This window comes from Rousettus aegyptiacus, unplaced genomic scaffold (genome assembly GCF_014176215.1).
Source record: "Rousettus aegyptiacus isolate mRouAeg1 unplaced genomic scaffold, mRouAeg1.p scaffold_m13_p_13, whole genome shotgun sequence".
Lineage (NCBI taxonomy): Eukaryota > Metazoa > Chordata > Mammalia > Chiroptera > Pteropodidae > Rousettus > Rousettus aegyptiacus.
In genome coordinates, this window is record NW_023416288.1 from 77440743 (window position 1) to 77465580 (window position 24838).

At 32.7% G+C, this 24838-nt stretch overlaps 1 protein-coding gene and 1 long non-coding RNA gene across 3 annotated transcripts in view; one reads left to right on the top strand and one right to left on the bottom strand.

Moving 5' to 3' along the window:
- Positions 1 to 24838, top strand: part of CDK13 (cyclin dependent kinase 13) — an 86632-nt gene that overhangs the window by 56211 nt on the left and 5583 nt on the right. For both annotated transcript variants that reach the window (XM_016148530.2, XM_016148531.2), the window contains exons 7-12: positions 850 to 906; positions 11878 to 11979; positions 12077 to 12154; positions 16038 to 16154; positions 16947 to 17078; positions 22625 to 22830. In XM_016148530.2, the coding sequence (XP_016004016.1) occupies positions 850 to 906; positions 11878 to 11979; positions 12077 to 12154; positions 16038 to 16154; positions 16947 to 17078; positions 22625 to 22830 (692 nt within the window). The remainder of the gene's footprint in view (positions 1 to 849; positions 907 to 11877; positions 11980 to 12076; positions 12155 to 16037; positions 16155 to 16946; positions 17079 to 22624; positions 22831 to 24838) is intronic.
- Positions 2669 to 7628, bottom strand: LOC118610787. Its single transcript, XR_004954079.1, has 2 exons — positions 7461 to 7628; positions 2669 to 4011 (listed from the first exon to the last, which is right to left on the bottom strand). It is a non-coding gene; the product is annotated as an uncharacterized LOC118610787 (long non-coding RNA).

Sequence of the window (24838 nt, forward strand, 5' to 3'; positions counted from 1 at the left end):
AACAATATTACAGCTTGGGGTATTTCTGAAGTTCTGTTAACTGTACTTTAATTAATTTCCAATAATAGTTGTTACTGTACATAAAATACTTAGTTGACTTTCTTTTTTTGGTATTCTTTCAGATAATATGAATGGATCTTGTAATATTTTAGTATAGTGTCAGAATTGATTTTAAATTTTTTTAATTTACAGTTTTTTAAAAACTGAACTTTTAGAAGTGTGTATACACACACATATATATACACAATTATACATACATACATATGTATGAAACTTATGTTGAGTATTTTACTGGCAGCATAACCTAACTCTGATAATTCTATTGTAATTGGTATTATTTGTTAAATAATGCCTGGTCCTGATTTTAGTTAGTATAAAGTGTTCTATGTACCTAGTCTCTCTAAGAACTAGAAAATTAAACATAAATTTAAAACAATGTGATTTAGTTCTTGAACATTAGTGACATGAACAACCTATTTGTCTTATTACTAAATAGTGGAAGTTATCTCATTTTGTTTATTTTCATTGAAGTGTACTTTTCTAAATAGGAACTAAATAGTACTGAAATACTGTTACACTAGTACTACTATAATAATAATAATTATGAAAATAGTGCTAGTAGTATAATAGCTGAAATTATCCAAAGAAAAGTACTAATTTTTTACCTTATTTCATCCTGAGCTTTTCTACTAGCCTTCTCTTATAGCCTTCACTTATAGGACTGTGGGCACTGCAGTGCGATCAAAGTCAAAGTTTATTTAAGTATATTTCTGGGAATAGAATATGAATGTGTATGATCAATTCAAAGTAGACTAATATTATTTGTTCATTTTGTTTTACTTCCACCAGAGGGCAGATAAAACTTGCAGATTTTGGACTTGCTCGATTATATAGCTCAGAAGAAAGGTAAGAGTACTTTCAAATGGATATTGTAGACATTAGAGACCAGCTTTAGCAGCTATAGGAAGAACACCTTACTGATAGTGCATTTTGTAAGGAAAGAGAAATTTACTTTTCATGATTAAACGAATGTAATAATAAAGTTTTGTACCATAATTGGGTACTATTTTAATTTCAAGTTTTTAATTTTAATTTCAAAACTTTATCTCAATTTAAAAATAATCGTTTTTAACACTTAGAGGTAAATGTAATTTCTTTCAAATGTGCTATTTTAAATGTCACTTAAGTGAATTTGGGAATTTTTTTTAGAAATTTATACTTAAATTTCTAATGCAGGTCGAGACATTGTAAAACCTTAGTACGTGCTTTTTGATATTGCATGTTTGAACTTATAAACTGTTTTAATTATTATTTTGGACTTCTTTTTTAAAAAATTAATTATATACACAGTCGTGTGTGTGTGTGTGTCTATGTTTTAAGCTCCTTAAAATCTTTTTTTTTAAACTTGTGAGAAAGTTCAGTATATAACTTCTGTGCGGAGGTTCTCTTGGTAAAGTTGGCATGTGTATCTGACTTTGGCTTATTTTGCGCCTGGTGATAGTGAAATATATGACTTGTCTTATTAAAACTAATATGTAATTTCAAAATAAAATATTTTTGTGAAGTAGTGGATTTTATGTAAATAAACTGGAATTAGTTGAGTTTAAATAAAGTTTTAGTTTAGCCTATTCCTTTCCTGTCAGCATTTCTTCTTTATATTTTTAAAAATAATTTTTAAATTATTATTTATATATTTAATTCTGACATTTTTATGTATGGCAACTCTGTAATTCCTTTACTGTCACCATATTTAATATAATGAAATATCAATTAATTGGAATTCTTAGAAATAAGTGTTTACTTTCACTGAACTTGGCCAGTTTCTGGTTAGTTGAAAAAATCCCCTTTTTGAATTTTTTAGATTGTAGTTAGATCATCCTTAATACTAAGTATGTGTCTGCTTTGCTTGAATAAAATCCTCTTTTTCTTGTTTTCATGTTAGGTTTCAGTGGAGATAGAGAATAGCTAAATTAGCATTTCCCATTTCAGATTCCTTTTATACAGATATTTGTTCACATTGGAATAAACGTGTTCCAGAAAAACTGGCTGTAAAGCCAAGTTTTATCTATCAAACCTTTTGAAATGGAATGTTGGGTTTTAATGAAGTACTAGGGGTGTACTATGTTCACTGAGCCACAGTCCTTGTTGCCATATTGAATTGATACAGGAATTTTGAGCTTAGAGAAATATGAAATTTAAAATCCCATAACTTTGCATTTTTAGGTAATGTATACTGAATTTTTATGCTTAATCAAATTTGTAAGACAAAAACTTGGTGTATCATCATTTTGTTTTACAAGCAGATATCCTACCCTTCAGGGTTTTATGTACTCCTTTGAAACTTTTCTTTTTCAGATTTGAATAGTTTGAGTTTCTTTAAAATCAGAGAAGTAGGCTTACTTTAATAGAAATACATATATTGTTCTAGTAAATTTTAATAACAGTGATTTCTAACATACTGAAAACTGCCTTTAACTGATTTGCTGTATTGTCCCAAAATTTCTAGGTATTTCTTGAGATAAACATACAGCAAATGAATTTTCTGTATAGTTCTTTGTAATAATAAGCAGAAAGAAATGTAGGGCTTTACCATAACATACCCATCCAAACGGTAAGTCACTTTAAAGTATTTTGTAAGTAATTAGCTATGGACAGAATAACCGAAGTGTCCAATAAATTACTGCAGTGTTTATTTGATTCAAAAAGAGCAGATTTCATCTTACCACTCTAATAGCATTTTCCACATCTCTCACTCATTTGATTTTAAATATCTTTTTGGATTTGAGAAAAATGGATGGAGTTACAAGCTAGTGTGGAGGAACTGAACATTGAAGGGATGTAACCAATATTGATCATATGTCATGTGTATTATAAGAAATGAGAACTAATGGATTAAAATTGGAGGGAAAATGATTCCTTGAAACTCGAAGAATCATTTTCACATTTTGAATCATCAGTATTGGTACTTTGTTCCATTTGACACTGGGGAAATATAGAACTTAAGAAAAGAGGTTTTTGCCCCATTTCTGCATTACCTAGTTCATTTTTTTTTTTCAGTAGCTGTGTGAAGGCAACTTTTCCTGAGACTTTAGCCACAATAATACATCCTCGTTAGAGTTTTCATTTTACCAAGTTGCTGCTCCAGTGCTTTTCCAAATGATAGAGTATCTTTTTCTCTTATGTGATTCTCCTATATGAAAAAGTATATGCTTTCCATATAAGTTTAAATTAATTTCATTTTCTGGAGAAGAAACTATAACTTAGAACATTTACTTTTTTTAATGCAAGGAGCAGAAAACCCTTAGGCCTAAATTGAGAAACTTTGGCTCTTGTCCTGGCATTGCCATTAACTATGAGTGTGGAATATTGGGCAGGTCACTTAATCTCTTTAAACCTCATTATTCTCAACTTTAAGATAAAGGATTTAAAGTCTCTAAAGTTCTTATTTATAAAGTATTGAAAAACATCTTTCATGGTTCTAAAAATTAACTGATCAAAATAAGCCTTTAAAACATTTTTTGAAGGTAGTATCGCCATCTAGTGGCTTTTCATAAAATTGCCATTAAAAGCAAAACTAAATCCCAAAGCTACCTACATGTGTAGGTGTTAATGGGGGAGGGAGAGAAGTATTACCTCTTGCTACTTGCCCAAGAACTAGGTGGGATTATATTAAGGATAAAATTATCTTCTCCTTACTGTATTCTTGTGTTTTTACTCAAGCTAGAATTTTAGTTAAAGACAGGGACTGTATTTTAAACTTGTGTATTTTATATGCCCTAAAACAGCGGTCCCTAACCTTTTTGGCACCAGGGACCGGTGCTCCTAATGAGAATCTAATGCCTGCTGATTTAAGGTGGAGCCGAGGTTGTGATGCTAATGCTGGAGAGCAGCTGCAAATACAGATGAAGCTTCACTTTCTCACCCGCCACTCATCTTCTGCTGTGCGGCCCAGTTCCTCACAGGCCATGGACTGGTTCTAGTCTGTTGCCCGAGGGGGTGCAGACTCCTTCCCTAAAACATTAAATACATTCATAGTAACTGTTTCATTAATTTTGATCCAGAAAAGTTTATTCTGATCTGAAGGACCCTTCTGGTATAGATTAGTGCAGGGAGCTTTGGGGATTCTAGGTAATACAGAGGATGTTCTGGGAAATCCTGGACAATATTAGAACCATGGTAATAGAAAGATCACCCACAACATGAATAACAATAAGTAATGTGACTAAACAAACTTCAGGAATGGAATTCTTATTTAAGATCACTGATTTAGCTGTATGATCAAGATTAAATTGTACCTCCTTTGGCCCTAATGGAGTAGGTTACATTTTGAGCATATAAAATAGAAAAAGCAGTTAAATTCTCTATGGTACAGTGTTATCCCTCCTCACATGGGGGAATCGCATCAATTCCCTTAATGCTGATGACACAAATTTGAATTTCAAGCCTTGATCTTTTTTTCTGATCTCTAAACCTGTGTATTTACTGAACATATAGATGATATAGGTACCTTAAATTAAACATATTGTTTAAAAAAACCTATCTTCACATTCCCCAGAAAAGTCTGTTCCTTTTCTTTTATTCCCCACTTTGGTTCAAGGTATCCAGTCACTCTCACATACAGAGTGGTTGGTTTTCTTGCCTCTGGTCTTTCTCCCTAACATTCTTTTCTCTTGCCATTCTTAACTACCATCCCTCACCCCCTAAATAATAGCAATTTTGAACTATTTGCAGTTTCCTAAACAAGCTGAGCTCTTGACTACCTTTGTGAAGGTACATAAGTTGTTGTCTTGTGTAAGGAATTATACTTCCCATTACCTCTGTCTGACAGATTTGTTTTTTGTTTTTTTTTCCTTCAGTGTGCAGTTCAGGCATTACTTCCTGTGAAATTGGTCCTGAATCCCACAGGCAGCATTGGGCTCATCTTCGTTTATGTGTCAAGAGTACTTAAGAGTATCTTGTTATAAATATACATCTGTATTGCCACCAGAATTTAAGGCTCTAAACAGCTACAACCATGGTTGGGTGCCCCTTTGGCCCAACCATTTGTTAATGCTTAGTTAGTGTAGTGCCTAGCTCAGAGTTTCAGATTTAACCAGCATGGTACTATATTATATATAGTTTTCTTTCATAGAATTATTTTAAGAGAAAGTAGTCCTCTGAGGTGGGGACGACATTGTATTGTGCATATCATTCATTTGCACATTTTAAAGATGAAGAAACTGAAGTTTAGAAAAGTATATTTCCAAGATCACAGAATAAGTGGCAGAACTAAGTAAGAATTCAGTTTGGATCTTTTGACAGGAAGGCTATTTTCATTATACTGGAATGCTTCCCTGGTACTCTGGATCTGACCTTGATTGCCTAAAAGTATCTTCCAGGTGGAGAGTTCTAGGAGCCTCTAAAGTCTGCTTTGGAGATACTGTTAGGCCGGCAGCAGTTTTTTAGAATTCTTTTGTAGCAGATAGTCTACTAAATTTCACTATCTTTGCAATCTTGCTCTTCAAATATTGTATTTTATTTTTGCCAAATGACATGCTTTTTTAGTCTTCAGCAGGTTAGCAAGTGTAATGTTTTCATTTCTGAATTTCCCTTAAAGTTTCTTGAATATCTAAATGAGAAGTCTTATAAATGAGAAATATTTTGATGGCATCAAATATTTAAAATGACCTGTGGTTTCACACGAAAGTTTTGTTAATAAAACTTTACATTTTAATGTTTTGTTAGCCACATTAAAGTAGATGGTTTAAAAAAACAATTTTTTTTTTTTTAGGTATTACTTCCCAAACAATTCCCAAGAAATAGTTTCTGTTTTCTTTATAAAAACTATTAATGAGATTTGTAGATGAAGATATTTAGTAGAAATTGCAGTTCAGAATATTTACCATTTAGACTGTTATTCCGGGATCTTCACAAGGTTTAGTTTCTAGTCATCTAAGAATAACAGCTTATTGGTATTCCAATTTTGTTTTTCTAATTTGATGGCAGAGGGGTTTTTTGTGTGTGTTTTGCTAGGTTATGGAATTTATTGTTTGGAATTTAACTTAATGGGAGTAAATTGGGATGGTTTATTTTCTATTTTTAGGTATTCTTTTATAAAGTGTATTAATTTATTTCGTAACACTTAAAAACCTGACCACATGTTTATCAGTCCTGTTTCTTTTTCAATAAGAGTGAATTTGTTTTTTGTGAAAAGACTGGGTGGACATCCCTTAAGAATGTAATTTTCTTAAAAATCCATGAGAGAAAAAATAAGGCATTGTACATGTGTCGTATCAGTTTGTCTTTCTCTTTGTGATCTAAAAAGAGACTATTTTTAGAATGTCGACAATGGGTAGTCAAACCTAGTAGATAAAATTTGAAATGTTCATTTTTGGGGATTCTGGATTTTCATTGTCAGACTTTGGATGATGTATTTTCATGTTATAATAGTACTTTAGTTTTGCCAGATTTAACTGTTCTTATATGAAAACATAGTTTCAGTGCCTTTTACTTTTGTCTTTACATTTGTAAACACAGCATCCTAATCATAATGTAGAATTTTTTTTAATAATACTATAAATAATTATAAATTGGGTAATGTAAAACTAGCCTTAGTCTCTGCTAACGCCGCTTGCCTTGGAATTTGTGTTGATGATTAAAATCCTTTTGTCTGCATACTTTCTCAATGTTTGCCTCTTTCTCATTAAACACTAAAGTGTGAAGTGAGGTGTGGCACCTGTTTTGTAGAACTTTGGAATAAATCATCAAATGTTTTTTCTTGACTTTAATAAAACAGTCATTTTCATTGTCTCTCGTCAGTATCAACTTTAAATAGTTTATTAAAATCTAGTTCATTAAAATGATTTTAATTGTTTGTTAAGAACATTTAAAACATAATTACAGCATTATAATCTTAAAGTTTTTAGGCTAGTTCTGCTCTCTTCCTGGCTTTACTTCTTGCTCTAGAAAATGAACACTTACTCAGCCTTCTCAGAGAGCTAATGGTTCAGTGTGGTTGGAACAAGAACCAAATAGCAATAAAGAATTTTATAGCCCTTGTATGGATATTTTCTAGAAGGCAACAGTGTAGTAAAGGTGTAACACATTGACATTTTATACTACAATTTTTAATGCACTCAGAAAATGGATTGACCTAGTAAGACTGGAAGCAAGGGCAATCAGAAAACTGTTGCAGTGAACCTAAGTAGTATGGTTATGGCTAGAACTAGGGAATGGGTTTAGATGGTGGAAAGATGAAGATGAGTTGTATCATAAGATGTAGAATTGTTAGAACTTGATGGTTGAATATGCGTTGTTAGGCTCTACCCCTACTGTAAGATTTCTTCTTAACCAACTGGTTAAATGGTTTATTAGTTAGGATAAGCTAAACTGTTATAACAAAGAGAAATCAAATTTTAGTGTCTTAAAAAATAAGTTTACATATATTTCTCACTTTATAATTTGGAATGTTTGTTGCTTACCTTGGTGTGTAATTAAGAAGAATATTTAACCATGTCATTAGGTCAAGTGGTGACTCTACTTCATATAGTTGTTCAGGGTTCCAGGTTGGAAGATCTGCCTCCTTCTTCACATGCCTTCCAAGGCTGTTGCCATCTCTTTCAGCTAGAAGCTAGAAGAGAGGGGGCCGTTATTAGCCAGACCTAGAAATGGTGCCTATCACATACGCTCATGTTCTATTCTGATAATTTGGTCATGTGACGACACATAACTGCAGTGAGGGTGAGAAATGTCGTGTAGGTGGGCAGCTACCATCAAAGAAACGAAGAAAATATTTTAGAAGACAGCTAACAGTGTCCGCTATAAACAGTGATGCTGTTTATAGAGCTAGAAAACAAGCAAGTTTTTTGCTAAAAGATAATAAATTTCCTTTTGGATGTGTTAAGATACAGGTACTTATAGGACTTCTGAATTTGCATATGTAGTAAGAACAGACCAATAATTGTAAGATGACATCAACTGGAAAAAAAAATTGCTTTTATTTCTCTGTAGCAATGTTATGAGATAGAAATTTACATGTTATTTTTCTTGGAAAATATCAAAAGGAGGAAAGTGAAAGTGAAGATAGGGGGAAAGGACATGAGAAAAAAATTGTTTATTGTTGTTTAGTTATGGCATAAGTCAGTTGGTTAAAAATATTAAGTGCTTACTATATGCCAACACTGACCTAGGTGTTTAGGTATTAGGGTTACAGCTATGAAAGACAGACCAAGTCCCTGGTCTCATTTACATGGTGGTAAGAAAAGGTAGACAATTTAAAATATTAAGTGCTGCAAAGCAAATAAAATACTATAGGGTCACTATAGGCGTTGGTGCAGCTGCTGGAGTAATTTTAACTAAGGCAGTTAGGATAGACCTCTTTGAGGAAGTAAAATTGTGCTAAGACCTGAGTGATGAGAAAGGGATAACTTAATGAGAACTTAGGCAAGGGATAGTCTAAGTAGAAGGAACTTAGCACCTCAATAACTTTGCAACAGACTTGGAAAGTTTAAGGGTCAAAAAGCTGCCCAGTGTAAAAATAGAAGGAAAGATATTCAGGGGTATAGTCTTATCAAACTTTACTTAAGTAAAGTTTAAATTTTATTTATTTGGAATGGGAAACCACTGGACACATTTTAAGTAAATAGATGTTATGATCTGATTTTATGCTTTAGAAAAGCTTTAAATTAAAAGAAGGTGGGGAGGGAGGCTAGAGATGGGTGCGAAGAAACTAGTTAAGAGACTACTGCGGTGATATCAGGAAAAAGATAATAGTGGCTTGCGCTGAAAGAAAATAGTGGCTGAGGTTTCCTTGAAATTGTGGGAAGTGGTTGGATTTAGGATATTTTGGTTGTAGAGTTGACAGAGTTGTTAATAGATTAGATCTGAGGAATCAAGAATGATTCCTGAATTTTCGACCTCAGAAACTGGATAGGTGTTAAAAATAGGTCCCAGGTTTTTAAAATAGGCTTCGTAAGTGTTTTTGCAGTAGATTCTGAAGGAGATGTGACATCGATGTGTATGATGAATGTAGTTAGCTGAAACTTCTCCATATTTTTCTCAAAAATGAATTATAGTCTGAAAGAAATAAATACAGACTTTGTGTTGTTGGAAAAATGAAGTATTTTGGAGCTAGTTTAGGTATTATCCTTTTGTATGATTTTTCATTTCTTAGAAGGTACTTTTTAAATAAAGGTAGTAACTTTCTAAATTTTGAATGGAATTGTCCAGAACCCACAAATACTTAGCGGGATCTTGCTCTGAGCATCTGCTTTGCATTTTATCTGTCTAGACCAGATAGGAGGCTGAGTCACCTATCAGATTAGGGACACATCTATGAGGCAGTGCTTGTTGTTTTGGGGTGGGAGGACTACGGTGCTGCTTTTCAGTCTCTAAGGTGAGGAAAACCATAACCACATCTTACCCCCAATCGCCTCAATCTTTTGAATTCCTGGCAATGTCTAGGGGCAAAGTGTTGGAATCTGTCACTGAGGGTAGAAAGTCTTTGATCTCTGCTGTGTTGGTATTTCACTGAATGGAAAGAAAAATGTCAGGATGGTACTTTGTTTTATTGAAAATATTTATCAGTCTGAATATTTACTTCTCAAATATTTCCGCAATTTTGAGATTATATTAATGTTTTAAAATTGAACATTCTGGATCCAGTTTTACAGTTGAGTGTTTTTTCTCAGTCTTTACCTAGTTCTTATTTTTCTTCTGACAAAAACTAGGCATTTGGAAATATTTGGAAAAGCTATTGCTTTAGTATACATTAAATATTTTTGTACACTTAGAAGTATTTCATTGTTTTGTGTTTAACCATTTTTGAAAACGTGCAAAATATTTTCATTTCTGAATTTTAACTGCTAAAGATGACCGTATTCTAAATGTTGCCTAGAATTTGATATATATAGTATAAAAAATAATCTTAAATATTCCTCTTTCAATAGAACTTATTAGCCTTAATTTGTGTAATTTCTCCACATAATTCAACATGCCTTTAAAAAAACATTTAAAAACATTTTTAAATAAAAAAAGATTTAAAAATTAACTATTACGGTACATTTATATTAATTTAAATATTTTCTTGAGACTCTAGATATCTAATTTGTAAGAAGACCATAGGTTTTAGATTTCATATGCTTTATAGACCCTTGAAATGTTTTAGAAAACTAGTCATCATAATTTTCACGAACTTTGTTCTCCCATCCAGCTAGGTCATTCATGTATGTTACCTAAAGTTTTGGGGCCATATACATTAAAGTATCTGTCCTCTGCCCAGTGTTTTCCTGGGCTTTGTGTGTGGAGTTTACAATAAAGAATGGTGTCTTGGGTCTTTTGACTTTCAGGGATGATAGAAAACATAAAATAGAGTGTTCAATACTGTGGTAAGTATGATATAAATTTAAGAATGTGAAAATAAATTGTAAATAGAGATTAGACTTTATGGAAGTGGGTCTTTCACTATGTCTTGAAGGAGATATAGGAATTGTATCAGAAAAATAGCAAAAGAATTTCAAATTTAAAAGGAGTTCAATTTAAAAGATCTTATGTGAAGATACATAATGCTGGTAAGGAGACAAAAATCACTAAGAAAAGTAATGTCGGAAAAATCTAATCTTAATTTGCTATTTAAAATATACATATTATCCTGTCCCCCTTATTTTCACAATTTATATACCATGGTCAGTTACCTTTTTTTCTCTGGCTTTGGAACACTGTTACTGTTCTATCTGTGGTAATGCCGTGATGCCCAGATTGATGGCTTATAGTACAAGTGTTTAAATTATTTGGGGAAGCTTGCTGAGTAGCAGATAGTCTGCTGAGGTCTTACGCTACCTGGAACTTCAAAACTACAGTTGGCAAGAGGGAATTGCTTTAGAAATTATAAGCTTCTTTTTCTTCTTCCCTAAACTGGTCCAGATCTAAGCCAACCTCAAGTGAGTGGCTTGGAATACGGCCTTCCTGGGGAATTTCCTGTGATATGGCCTTTGCATCCCTGTAATTCGGAGGATATCCAGAAAGAGATTTAGAATTTAAAGGCATAGGTGATCCTTAAATCTATGTTCTAACCATGGATCAATCGAAGAACCACCTCTAGTAGCTTCTTATGACCCTCTTTATTCATGTGACTCAGCTAGAATGTGATCATTCTCTGAGTATTGAAAACACTTTACCAGAGAATTTGTAATGGTCATACTTATCCCTAATACAACTTACTAGCTAGTCTCTTCTGTAGTAAATAAAGAGGTAGCAGTATGTATACGTCCTCTCTGTTAGAAGATAAGGAATCATTTGATAGAGTATCTTTACCTATTGCTGGTGGTTCATTGCAGCATAGGCCTCAGCCACTACAATCTACATTCCTGTAGTTTCTGTTCACATACTAAATAAAACGGGGATAAAATCAATGAAAGATTACCAAAGATATGCCCAGTTGAAAACGTTTGTTAGGTGATTTCAGTTTAAACTATATATTGCTACACGTTAATAGCCAGATTTGGTCAAAATCATCTCCCTTTAAATCAGTTAATTCCTTTAAAAGTTATTATGGAAGAGTAGTACGGAATAATTGAGTTGCTAAAAAGACCTTTCTTTGACCAGATCACAGTTAAAACCAGCCAACTACTTTTTTATATATTATAGTACAAGTGTTTAAATTCCCTTATATGCTAAGGGAATTTTTCAGTTAATCATGCTGCTCTCCTGTAGTGCATGATCAAATATTAGATGTCTTAGCATGTCTCTATTTAGTAGGCATACAAAAGTGGTTTTAGCTAAGATTGGAGGAGTGCTTTGATTAGCCAAAATAATATTTCCTAAGAGAATCTCTCTTATCCTAACAGATACTAACTCTAAAGAGTTTTTTTGTTTGTTTGTTTTGTTCTGTTCTTTGTTTAGTCGGCCATATACTAACAAGGTCATCACTTTATGGTACCGTCCACCTGAATTGCTGTTGGGAGAAGAACGATATACACCAGCCATTGATGTATGGAGCTGTGGGTAAGATAGGGTTATTGACTGGTTTAATTTACTTGAAACTTTTGTTAGTGAAGTAAAATCATTTCACTTGATTAATGATGGGTATTTTTTTCATTAGATGTATTCTTGGTGAACTCTTCACTAAAAAACCAATATTTCAAGCAAATCAGGAACTTGCACAACTGGAATTAATAAGGTAATCTTATGATTATAATATTTTATGGATGGGGGTTATTAAACTCTATATAAGAAATTTAAAATCTTTCAGACTGTGTTTTCAGGAGAACAGTGTGGTTCTGTTGAAGGCTATATACTGATCTCACATGTGAGTATTGATGCAAAAACAGTTAATTTAACAAGTAGAATACAGCATTATATTAAATTGATTATATTAAAATGATAGTACTTTAATTAGGCTCAGGTGGTATTCCTTGTTTGAATATAAAGATAAATAAATATTAGGAAATTTCTTAATACAGTTCACAGCATTAGTAGCCCAGGGAAGAAGTTTCAGATAATAATAGGGTTTCTAAAAATTAAACCAATTAAAGTATCTTTTTAAAATTTAGAAGCCACAAAAATAAAACTTATTGTAAAAAGAAATAAAGTAATGCTTCCTTAACAGGATATGTATATAAAATTGAGAGAGAGAGAGTGTGAGTGAGTGAGTGTGTGTGTGTGTGTGTGTGTGTGTGTGTGTGTGTAAATATCTTTATTATGTGTTGTTTTTCAAACCAAAGTCATCATCTTTCCTACTGGTAAACAGTGAAAGTAGTCCCGTTAAAATGAGAGACAAAATAATCCAATACTGTGTGGCATCGTTATCATTATTCTAACATTTAAAAAAAAATTAAAAATAAGACCCATAAAAAGAAATATACAAGATCTGATTGAAGAAATATATTTAAAAAGTGAAGGAAACATAAAAATTGAATATTTCCGGGATAGAAATATTAAGCTTTATAAAAATAGCAATCCTTTCAATATTTATAAATTCAGAGCAGCAGTTGAATCTCATTAGGATTCTTCTACTTCTGGAGTGTGGCAGTATTGATTCTACATTTTATCTGTGAGGAAATTCTGAGAATACTGATTAGAGTAATAGGTAGAGGAGTTTGTCTTGTCAGCCCTATAAAAAATATAAAGCTAACATATATTATTGACATAGAGTAGCTAAATCAGTGTATCAGAATAGATTCACAAAATAGATCTGATATTTGGGGATTTAGGGGTTATGATGCATTTTAAGACATCTTCAGTAAATGGTTTTGGAATAGCTTGCTGGCCATCAGGCACAGATTTTGCTAATATGCAGTTATCATCAATTGCTGTCTGCTTCCCTAGTTTTTAGTAACTTTCTCTGCCTCGGTATATCTTCCACTCTATAGGCTGCTACTAGTTAGATAACTTTACTACTCAGATGTCTTCCCATGACACATAAAATAATTGAAACTCTTTAGCTAAGAAGCAATGATTTTTATTATAAGGCTATTAATGGGCCCGATGCCAGCTTATTTAATTTCACAGCTCTGAAGTTAATCTCCATTATTCCACAGACAGGATTAGTTCTAAAGTTTGTTTTCAAAGTTTATCTTCATTATACATTTGGCCTTTGACCAGCATGGTCAAATATAACTTTAACTCCCCCAAAACTGAACTACTGATAGCCTGTTGTTGACCAGAAGCCTTAACCTATAACAGAAACAGTCAATGCATATTTTCTATATTATTATATACCGTATTCTTATAGTAAACTAAAGAAAATGTTACTAAGAAAATCATAAGGAAGAGAAAATAAGCGTATAGTATTTATTAAAAAAAATCTACATGTAAGTGGTTCCATGCAGTTCAAACCTGTGTCTTTCAAGGGTCAGCTGTAATTAAAGAAACTGTCTCTTAAAACTATATGTGTTCCCTGTCTATGCTTCCACCTAAACCACCCTGAGCTCTAAATTCCACCTATACTAATTTCCTTAGTCTTCCAAATGTCTGTACTTGATTACTTCTATGCCTTTGCTTGTACACTTCTCTTTGCCAGTAACATATTTCTCTTATTTTCTTTTCCACTGGTCCATTGTTTGAATGACGTAGTTCCCAGACTGCAATTTAGTAAGAGAAACATACATGTAAACAACTAAAATACAAAGCAGGATGAAATAGTGTCAAAAGAAACAAATAGCATGCAAAGAATGATCATTCTGAGTAGCATTGGGGTTATAGAAGACTTCTGTGAATAGATTACTTTTTATGTGAACCTTAAGAAGTGAAAAGAATTTAGGTAGCATCTAGGTCTCCATATCTATGCTAATATGCTGTGAATATTAGCATAGATATGGAGGAGTGATCAGTCTGTGGAAAGAGGTCAGTTGGGAGATGAGGCTAAGAAGGCAGTTTGGTATCAAGTCATAGCAATCCATGCTCCTAAGTTTAGTCTTCTTTCCTAAGAAAGCCACTTTATTTTTGAGGAGGTTGTAAAAATTGGGTTATACAAAAAGATTGAAATGGTAAAAGAGTTTGGGAGTGTACAAAGAATAAGATCTTGATACCTTTTAAAAAGCTTGGTCTCGATAAAAATCCTAAACTCCAGTGGTCCCCCCATCTGCAGTTTCAATTTCAGTTACCCGTGGTCAACTGCGGTTCGAAAATATTAAATGGAACATTCCAGAAATAAAACATAAGTTTTAAATTGTGTCCTGTTCTGGGTATCGTGATGAAGGTTCACATTGTCCTACCCCATCCCCCCTGGGACGTGAATCTTCCCTTTGTCCAGTGTGTCCATGCTGAATAAAGGATGAGTATAATACATTAAGATCTTTTGAGAGAGGTAGACCACATTCATATAACTTTTATTACAGAATATTGTTCTAATTATGCTATTTGGTTATCAGTTTTGTTATTAATCTCTGGTCCTAATTTATAAATTATATTTTATAATAGTTATATATGTATGTTTGGGAAAAACAGCATATATAGGGTTCAATACTATTTGTGGTTGTCAGGCATCTACCGGTGGTCTTGGAACATATCCCCTGCGAATAAGGGGGATTACTATATAATGAAACAAAAAACACAGTGTGAGTGACATATAGCTTAAAAAAGTGAGAAGTTTTTTCATATAATAAATATGTGTTTCTGAAGTAGGATTCTAAAGCTCAGCTCAAAAATGTCTGGCAACTTTAGTTGGCAGATACTTAAACACATTGGTGCATGAATTTGTATGTGTGTATAGAATATAAATTTACTTTTTATTCAGTGATGCTTAGACCTTTTTATATTTGAATGCCAGCTGATAATTTTACACACAATATACATTTATCCTTGAGATTTACTATATTCAAGTATATTCGACCAGTTTTTTAATCTACATATTACCAATATCAGTTTTTAACGATTTACCAGCTAGAGTTACCTATTTGTTAATAGCATCTATTCTTTAAAGTATAACAGGGACTTACTAATTGATACAGAAATAATGAGGGCTTTTAAGATACAAGCAGAGAACAAAACAGTTAAAATGTCTTATATACCTTGAAAACAGTGGCACAATTTTGAAGAACTTGTATATTTCGAGCACGTTAGTTTTAGAGTCCTCCTGTTGATGAAAGTCAGCAGTCTCTACAAGATACTTACTTTCCTGAGTGTAAGATATGTTTATGCTATTTTTGCAAACTTCATTATATTCTTGAGAAGCGGTAATGACAGGTACCTATAAAACCAGAGAAAGACATGTGCTAAACTCTAGTTTCTTAATTTATTGACATAAAATTTTTTATTTCAGTTTAAAATAACGGCAGCATATTTTGAGTGTTACCTGTGTTTTAAGATTGATTTTGTAAATATGAAAGTTCTTTTTCTAGGAATTGGAGTGTTTGGAATGTTAGCAGTATCCACTGAAAAGCAGTTCATCTCTTAAAACAAGTAATTAAGTTGGGATGCCTAAAATACTTAATGCAACTTCTTATACTTATATCAGGACTTCAACTTTTGTGTCTTTAAAAATGAGTCATTGTTTTGTATGACAGTCGTTCGTGATTTTTTCTATGTAGTTTATAGTGATGTACTTCTTTTTGTGTATTTAGCCGTATATGTGGGAGTCCATGTCCTGCAGTGTGGCCTGATGTAATCAAACTACCATATTTCAACACCATGAAACCAAAGAAGCAGTATCGTCGAAAGTTAAGAGAAGAATTTGTTTTGTAAGAAGTGGATACTTAAACATCCATATTGCATTAAATGTTTTTTTTTTTAAGTTATTTCTTGTGAATTCTAAATGTCACTCTATCCTCTATTGACCAAAGATAGACCTATCACAAGTCTTCTATGTCATTTAACTAAGTTTCCCTTTTCTACATGCAAATTTCCATTTCTGCACCATTATGGAATTGGTGGTTTGAGTTTGTATGTTTGGTTTGGTACTTACATGAAAGAACTTTAATACTATTTTAAATTTTAATGAAACAGCTTTAAGTTACTTGAGCTCAGATTTTTATTTCATTGTAGGAAACTATTCTGTTCAATTCTTTATTTATGTTGCAACAGTAAATTGCCCATAGAGTAATAAAGTATGCTATTATTTGCTAAATTTAAAGTTATTTAGAATAATAATTATAAAATTATAGAAAAATATTTCTTCAAAGGAAAATTGGAATTTACTGGAGTAAAGTATATTAGAAACATGTTATAAAACATATTTCAAAAACATGCTCCCGGGTGCGCCAGGCCCCTCGAGTGCGCCAGGGGTGCCAGGCCCTAGGTGCACGCTGTGAACATGTGGGAAGGGACGCCCCGCCTTCAGAGATCCAGTTCTTAATGGGAAACGACAATATCCGTGGTTCAGGGGTGGAAATGGGTAGCGGGGAATTAAAGAAGGGAAAAAACAAAAACAGAAAACAAAACAAAAAACTTGCTAGTCTTTGAAATAAGCTTCTAAAGGAACATGAAACTTGTGTCAAAGAACATATATGACTTTTGTAATCTTCTCATGCTAGTATTCCTGCAGCTGCACTAGATTTATTTGATTACATGCTCGCCTTGGATCCTAGTAAGCGCTGCACTGCAGAACAGGCTCTTCAGTGTGAGTTCCTACGGGATGTGGAACCCTCAAAAATGCCTCCACCAGAGTAAGTGACTTTTTATCATTTATTATTTAGATCTCATATATAAAGAATCTGGGTAGTTTTAATAACATCTATATATAACAAAAGCTGTTCATGATTAGTTAAGTCAAAAGAAATAGAATAAATAAAAAAATAGAATAACAGTCGACACATAATTTGCACATCTAGAATGTAAAATCTTGCTTAATGTTCAGCTAACCATAGGACTAGCAAAGATAGCCTTTCTCTAGCTAATTTTATTAACATATTTTAACTCTTAAGAAAATAATACTACTGTAGCTTATTATTATTCTAATAGTATTCGTACCAATACTACTGCTTTTACCTCTAGTTGCTGTAGCTAAAATTTTGAGTGCTATGCTAAACATTGTTTACATATAACATTAATTTTTATAGTCCTTTTAGGTGGGTATTACTATCACCATTTTACAGAGAAGGAAGCAGGCTCAAAGAGGTTAAAAAACTTGCCCAAGAATACCAGTCTAGTAAAGGGTGGAGCCAGTTCTTAAATTCACATTAGTCCAGTAAGAAAGCAAAGTTCTGAACTGTTCTTGGCAAATTATACAATAGAAATATTTTATTATTGAATAGAAGAATATTAGTATCAAAAGCCTGTATAGAATTAGTTTATTGTCCATTGAGGGAGGGATGTATAGGGCTTGGGAGTCAGAATAGCTGAGTTCTTAAAACTTCACTCTCTAGTGGCTTCTATAATTCTGTAGGATCGATTTGGGTAAAGGGGAGGGGACAAATCAATCCATTTGGTTCTTGGTAGGACCTAGAGACTTTGTAGGGATTTTCTTAGTCATTTAAAAAATGATGATGAACATTATAAAAGCAAACCTATCCCTATAATAATAAAATGTTTCCATGTAGTACAATTAGCATATTGTAAATGAACAAACATGGGGCTTTGGAGTTCAAATCATGGCTCTTCCACTTACCACTCGATTGGGTTTACTATAATTCTGTGAGACCATCATATTTAGCTTCATTAAGTTTTTGCTATATGTGAATAGTCTTTGTGAGATGATTTGAAAGGCATAAAGGATCTATCTGATATGTTGACGGACCCGAATCATTCATGGTTGAATTGTTTCATGGGGTTTTTGTTTGTTTTTGCTTATATATTCTTCACCTATATTCAACAGTTGTTAACATTTGGACACATTTGCTTTATCACTCTGTATAAACTTTTCCCTGAACTGTTTGAATATTTTACATTGTGGAAGTGACATTTTATTTATAAATAATTCACAATATCTATAAGACTAGGACTTAATTCTGTTCTAATTATAGTATCATTAGAAAGCATAAGAAATTTGACATTGCAGTATCTTATAGCCCATAATAAAATTTCTCTACAGTTATTTCCTTTATAGCCTGTTCTTTTTTTTGGGGGGGGGGGGCGATGAAGAATTCATTCAGAGCTTACACATTTCATTTAGTTGTCATGTCTCCAGTCTTTCATCCTTCTTTGGGGGAGGGCTTTGATGACATTTTTGAAGAGTCCAAGTTAGCTGCTTTGTAAGAGTCTACAGTCTGGTTTTAATTGATTTCTTGTGAATTAGAATCAGAATTAGAGTAACTTTTTTTTTGGCATGAATACTACCTAGGTACTGATATGTGTTTCCTGTTGTATCATATCAAGAGGAATGTAATGTCATTTTTTTCCATTGTTGGTAATACTAAGTTGATATTTTGGTTTACATGGTCCACATGAAAGAATTCTGGTAAAACTGTATCAAAGCACATTTTAAATTGACATCTGAACTTTATTTAATCAAGAGTTTAAGTAATTGCCAGAGATGTAATTTTCACTGTTATCATGAATGTTGACACTTAAATGGAGCAGTTTCATCACTCTTAAAAATATATTCAGTGTAATCAAAATATCTTAGCATTTTATATTTATCAACATCACTTAAAAAGGTGTGAAGAAACTTCAACATTTGGACATTGTTCTTTGAAGATTTTTTTCTGACTATAAAGGTTTTTTCTTCCTGATTAAAATGTCATTGCAAATAGTAGTAGTATATAGTTAAAGAATTAGTAAATTTTGTTGGAAATGCGACCTAATGAAATAAATAAGGCTATTTTTCCTCCATGTAATTTGCATATCAGTCAGTTAATAGTACCTATTTTGTATTATGAGACATTAATTTTAATTTTATTTTTATAGATACTCTATAAACAAGCATTTGAGAGTGATGGAGGTTTGTCATAGTTATAACACTAAGCTTTGAACTCCTTCCATATTATGTCCCAAAAATCACATAGTGATCTTTCATCAAAAATCATTTTAATGACCTTTAAAATAGTAAAGGTCATTATTTTAATGACCTTTAAGATTTTTTTATTTAATTATTTTGACAGTAGAGAACTGGAAACCACATGACTTGCCAAAGATATCTAGTCATTAATCATTTAATATTTTAAATTTTGGGAAAATAAACCAAAGAAGCTTTATTAAGACTTATTAATGACTTCTTATACTTGTTATTTTTTTTATTAGCACTTGTTTAGTATACTTAGAAAAAGATTAAAAAGCATGTAATTTCAGTGTTATTTTGCCAATCAATTTATTAAATTATTTCTTATTACATTTTTAAGATACATGTTTTTGTTAAAACCTTGAAACTATAGATGTATTCCATTCAATTTATGAAAAATGTCTGTCACATAACCTAATTGGAAACACTGTTCATATTATCAAATGCATCGCCTAAGTGTACTCAGTTTTTTATCAGCCCATACATGACTGCATTTTTTCCATTAAAAAAAATGTTAATATACATTTTGGTGAAAATTCTGTAAACCAGCAATACATTTTTGGATACATCTTGTTAGATACATCACTAAAACAGGTCGAAATTATAATGATATTGATCTAATATTTAAATAAAATTATATAAACATAACCTCATTTTATAATAGATACTTAAAATTATAAATTATGAAAAAAGACATGGATTTCTTTAGGAAATATGTGTATGTACTAAACTCTTCTGATCAATTTTTTAGGAATAATCAAATGTGTAGGGTATAAAAAAAAATAACTCCATTAATAGTATAAGAAGTCCTGTCAAACTTTTCTGATGTAGTTAATGAAAAGAGAAAAAGTATATATTGCTAAAAAGTGAATTAGACTGGCAATTAGCTTATAATTTTATTTTTTATACTAGCATGTATAAAGCATTAAACAATTAGAGATAAAATACAATCAGCTATAATTAGAATAAATATTTTATGATGTGATTTGATAAAAGTAGTTAATTTAAACTACCTTATTAAATGGTGATAAATGGTATCAAGCATGAATATAGTGTCTACTGTGTGACAGGCAATGTTCAAGCACTTACATGTTAACATATATTACTTCTGCCCCGTAAGGTAGATTGTATTGTTAATCCCATTTTTAAAGATAAGGAAACTGAGGCACAGAGGTTGTTACTTGCCTAATGATACACAATAACTACTAAGTGGCTGAGCCAGTATTTGAACCTTCAGAAAAATGTATAAAACTTTGCTCATCCTAGAAAACATTATTGGTATATCAGGAATTCCTGAGAGTCAGCATCACTGACTTACACTGTTTTAGCTATTTTTTGGGTAATGTTTATCTTTTCTAGAGATGAGTGTTGATCATCTATAAAGAATCTCTTACCTTTAAATTATGGGAGGGAACAAAAGTCCTTCTAGTGGATTTCTTTGCTTCACTCTATGGGACTCTCCTAAAGAGCAATGTAGTCCCTGGACATCAGGATGGAGGAAGTGAAGTCATTCCAGTTACTATAGTACATCTGAATTCAGAATATCCCAACAGAGGCTAAGGCCACACATCTTATCACACAGAGAGTGAGAGTGAGTGAGAGCGTGTGCACGTGTGCGCGCCTGAAAGAGAATATGAGGGAAAGAGAATGAGGGAGAGGGAAAGGAAAATCTTCGGCGGGATTATGATACCGTATAGCTTCCCAATATCAATATTTCAAATTGTCCCTTTGTTTGTTACTCCAGGAGGTTTTTACACGCTGAGGCATTGCACCATAGTAAGATGGCTGAGAGGTATGCCTTTGTTTTGTTTTTGGACCTCCGGTGCATAGACTTGGTTTAATCATAATCCTGTGTCGCTCATCATTGGTCCATGCATGGCTCTCTCTTTTTTTTTTCTTTTTTTTTTTTTACTTAATTTAATTAGTTATTTTAAGTGATGTTGATAAGCAGCCATGAGCCTACCAAATAAAAGCTAGAATCTTGAAAATGACCTACTTTAATCATATCATGCCGTCTCCCCACCCCCACAACCTGTCCCCTTGCCTTCCTCCACTTGAGGTAACCGTCATCCCTATTTTCTTTTGTATATACTTTTGTTGCCATCTATATGTACTCATAAAAAGTTGTATTTTAAAATTTTAGTTGTTTTAATTTTATAAAAGGATATCATGCTGTTTGTAATCTTTTTTGAATGATTTTTTTAAACTTAATATTACATCGCTAAGATTTGACCATGTTGTTGCATATGCCTTTATTTTACAACATGAGATAAAGAGTAATTGTGAAAGAGGAGGTATGAAAGAATTTGCTGAATGTGCAGATCATTCTCAAAGGTCAATTTTAGGAAAGAGGACATATGGATATGGAAAGAGTTTTTAAAACAATTCCAGGTGTACCCCCTTAGAAAGTCTTCATGTATCCCTAGAGGAAAACATACAGATTGAAGATTGCAGATATATATCACCAGGTTGGGGCTGCTTAAAAGAATTTGTAGTTATTCTGGGCAAGTTTATTAACCTTTCCAAGCCTCAATTTTCTAATCTTTAAATAGATACAATAGTAATTTCCCATTGGGTTATTAGGGAAAGAAGAAAACATTTATAAATCAAATATTTATGTCTTTCTTTAAGCAAAAATAATTTTGCAGTGTCATCAGGTTTATGAAATTACATTCAGGTAGAATCATTTCAGACTTGTGGGTAATCTTGATAGTTGCTAGTTATTCAGAATTCTTTGTTGAGTAATGAGCTTGGATTACTATTTTTGAAACTCTTCTGTGGCATCAGTTTACTGTAGAGCATTTGCTTGTAGAAGCAAATACGAGAGCATTAGAAAGTTTTTCACAAATGTTATGTCCTAGCCTTTACTCCTTTTTAATCCTGTGTCTAGTTTCTGCAAATGGCATATTTTTTGCCTTTTTTTCATTTCGTATTCAGTGTATGATGTACTATGATAAGAATTGTCTTTAAAAGATTGCACTAAGGATAACTTTAACCTACTTTTTATGACCATATTTTCTTCATTCATAGTTTTAATAAATGATTATTTATTGATTATTTAGAACCCACAGAAAAATAGTCCATCTGTAAAGGTCAAGTTCTGAAGGAGGTGGGGCATCAAGGCTTATTTTTATTGGCAGAGTTTACAAAGCCTATGTATGAAGTCTTCAAGAACAACTTATAGGGGAGGGGGAGGTGGCAGCTTTGTTAAGAATTATTAGCACTTTATTGTTAAGAAATGCCACTGACAAAACAACTTAATACTTTTTTCCCTAGCCTTCCTTTGTGGCAAGATTGTCATGAATTATGGAGTAAAAAGCGAAGAAGACAGAAGCAGATGGGCATGACTGATGATGTTTCCACAGTTAAAGCCCCCAGAAAGGACTTGTCTCTGGGCTTGGATGACAGCAGAACCAACACACCCCAGGGTGTGCTCTCGACTTCACAACTAAAATCTCAGAGCAACTCGAATGTAGCACCTGGTCAGTAATGCTTCTATGGGTTGCTTTTCTTCACCTTGTTTTGTGGCTGCTGTTGATTATATTGCTCTAGTGTTAAGGCATCTGTGGTTGAAGTTGAACATCACCAAAATCAACATTTCCTAGTTACTTGCTTGTGCCAGTATAGACATTTCACTGCTACTGGCACCACAATATTAAGCAATCTCAAGATAAAATTAACTTATAAAGAAGGCAGCAAATTACATATAGCTAATGATTAGATTTCTCTATTTCCTTTTTTTCCTGGTACAGAAGTGAGTAGGTCTTTGACTAACACTATTCTCACTAGGCTTAGCATTCAATGTCTGTGAATGCTTAAGGAATAAGAAGAAAGATACTGAAAGACAGCTAAAATTTATAATAGCAGCTCATTCATGCTGCTTATAATATCCTCAGATTACTCTTAATATATTGCTTATACTGTAAAATCTCAAAATTAGAATCCAATTTGTGCCTGTTTCTTCCTCTGACTCAACCTGTTATAACAGTAAACTTCTTCATAGGAAATCAATCTCTTTAATTTTAGAAAGTATTGTTAAATTCATCCTCTCATTTAGTTAACTTTTTAAAAAATGGAATCTATGCCGTCATTTTGCCTCAAGAAACCAGAAAGTATTGAGCTTTAGTTTAATTTTTCTTATAAATACAGAAACTGATATGAAATAAATATAGGCAATTTTGTTTTATTGTGCTACACTTTATTGGGCTTCACAGATACTGCTATTGTTACGAATTGAAAGTTTGTGGTATCCCTACATTGAGCAAGTGTATCGGTGCCAATAGCATTTGTTCACTTAGTGTCTCTGTCACATTTTACTAATTCTCACAATATTTCAGAGTTTTTCAGTATTATTATATCTGTTATGGTAATCTATGACTAGTGGTCTTCGATGTTACTATTGTAGTTGTTTTGGGGCACCATGACAGTGCCCATATATGAGAGTATATTTAATTGATAAATCTTGTATATGTTCTAACTGCTCCAGCAACCTTTCCCCCATCTCTCTTCTTCTCCTCAGGCCTCCTTATTCTCTGATCCACAATAATATTGAAATTAGGCCAATCAATAACCTTCTAATTGTTCAAATGAAAGGAAGAGTCACACGTCTCACTTTTAAATTAAAAGCTAGACATGATTAAGTTTAGTGGGGAAGGCATGTAAAAGCTGAAATAGGCTGAAAGCTAAGTCTCTTGTGCTAGTTAACCAAGTTGTGGATGCAAAAGAAGATTCTTGAAGGAAATAAAAAGCTCACTCCAGTGAGCACACAAATGATAAGAAAGTGAAACAGCCTTGTTGCTGATATGCAGAAAGTTTTAGTGATTTGGATAGAAGATCAAACCAGCCACAACATTTCCTTAAGCCAAAGCCTAATCCAAAACAAGGCCCTAACTCTCCTCAGTTGTATGAAGGCTAAGAGAGGAGAGGAAGCTGCAGAAGATTTAAAACTAGCACAGGTTGGTTCATGAGGTTTAAGGAAAAAAGCCATCCTCATAACATAAGTGCAAGGCGAAGCAGCAAGTACTGATGTAAAAACAGCAAGTCATCAGGAAGGTATAGCTAATGTAATTAATGAAGGTGGCTGCACTAAACAGATTTTCAGTGTAGACACAACCACCTCATATGAGAAGAAGATGCTGTCTAGGACTTTTATAGCTGAAGAAAAGAAGTCCATACCTGACTTCAAAGGACAGGCTGACTCTCCTGTTAGAAGCTAATGGAGCTGGTGACTTTAAGCCGAAGCCAGTGCTCATTTACCATTCTGAAAATCCCGTTGAACACAGCACTATCTACATCAAGTTATTATTTCTTTTCATGTTAAAAAATGTATAAAATATAGAGAAAGGCAGAAGAGAAGCAACAAGTTTTTTAAATTTATAATTAAGTTACATGTCTTATATACCATCTACTACTGAAATAGAATTTGAGATGACAGTAACAAGTTTGGATGGTGGTCAGTTGTTCCAAGTGACAGCTGTCATATTCTTTAAC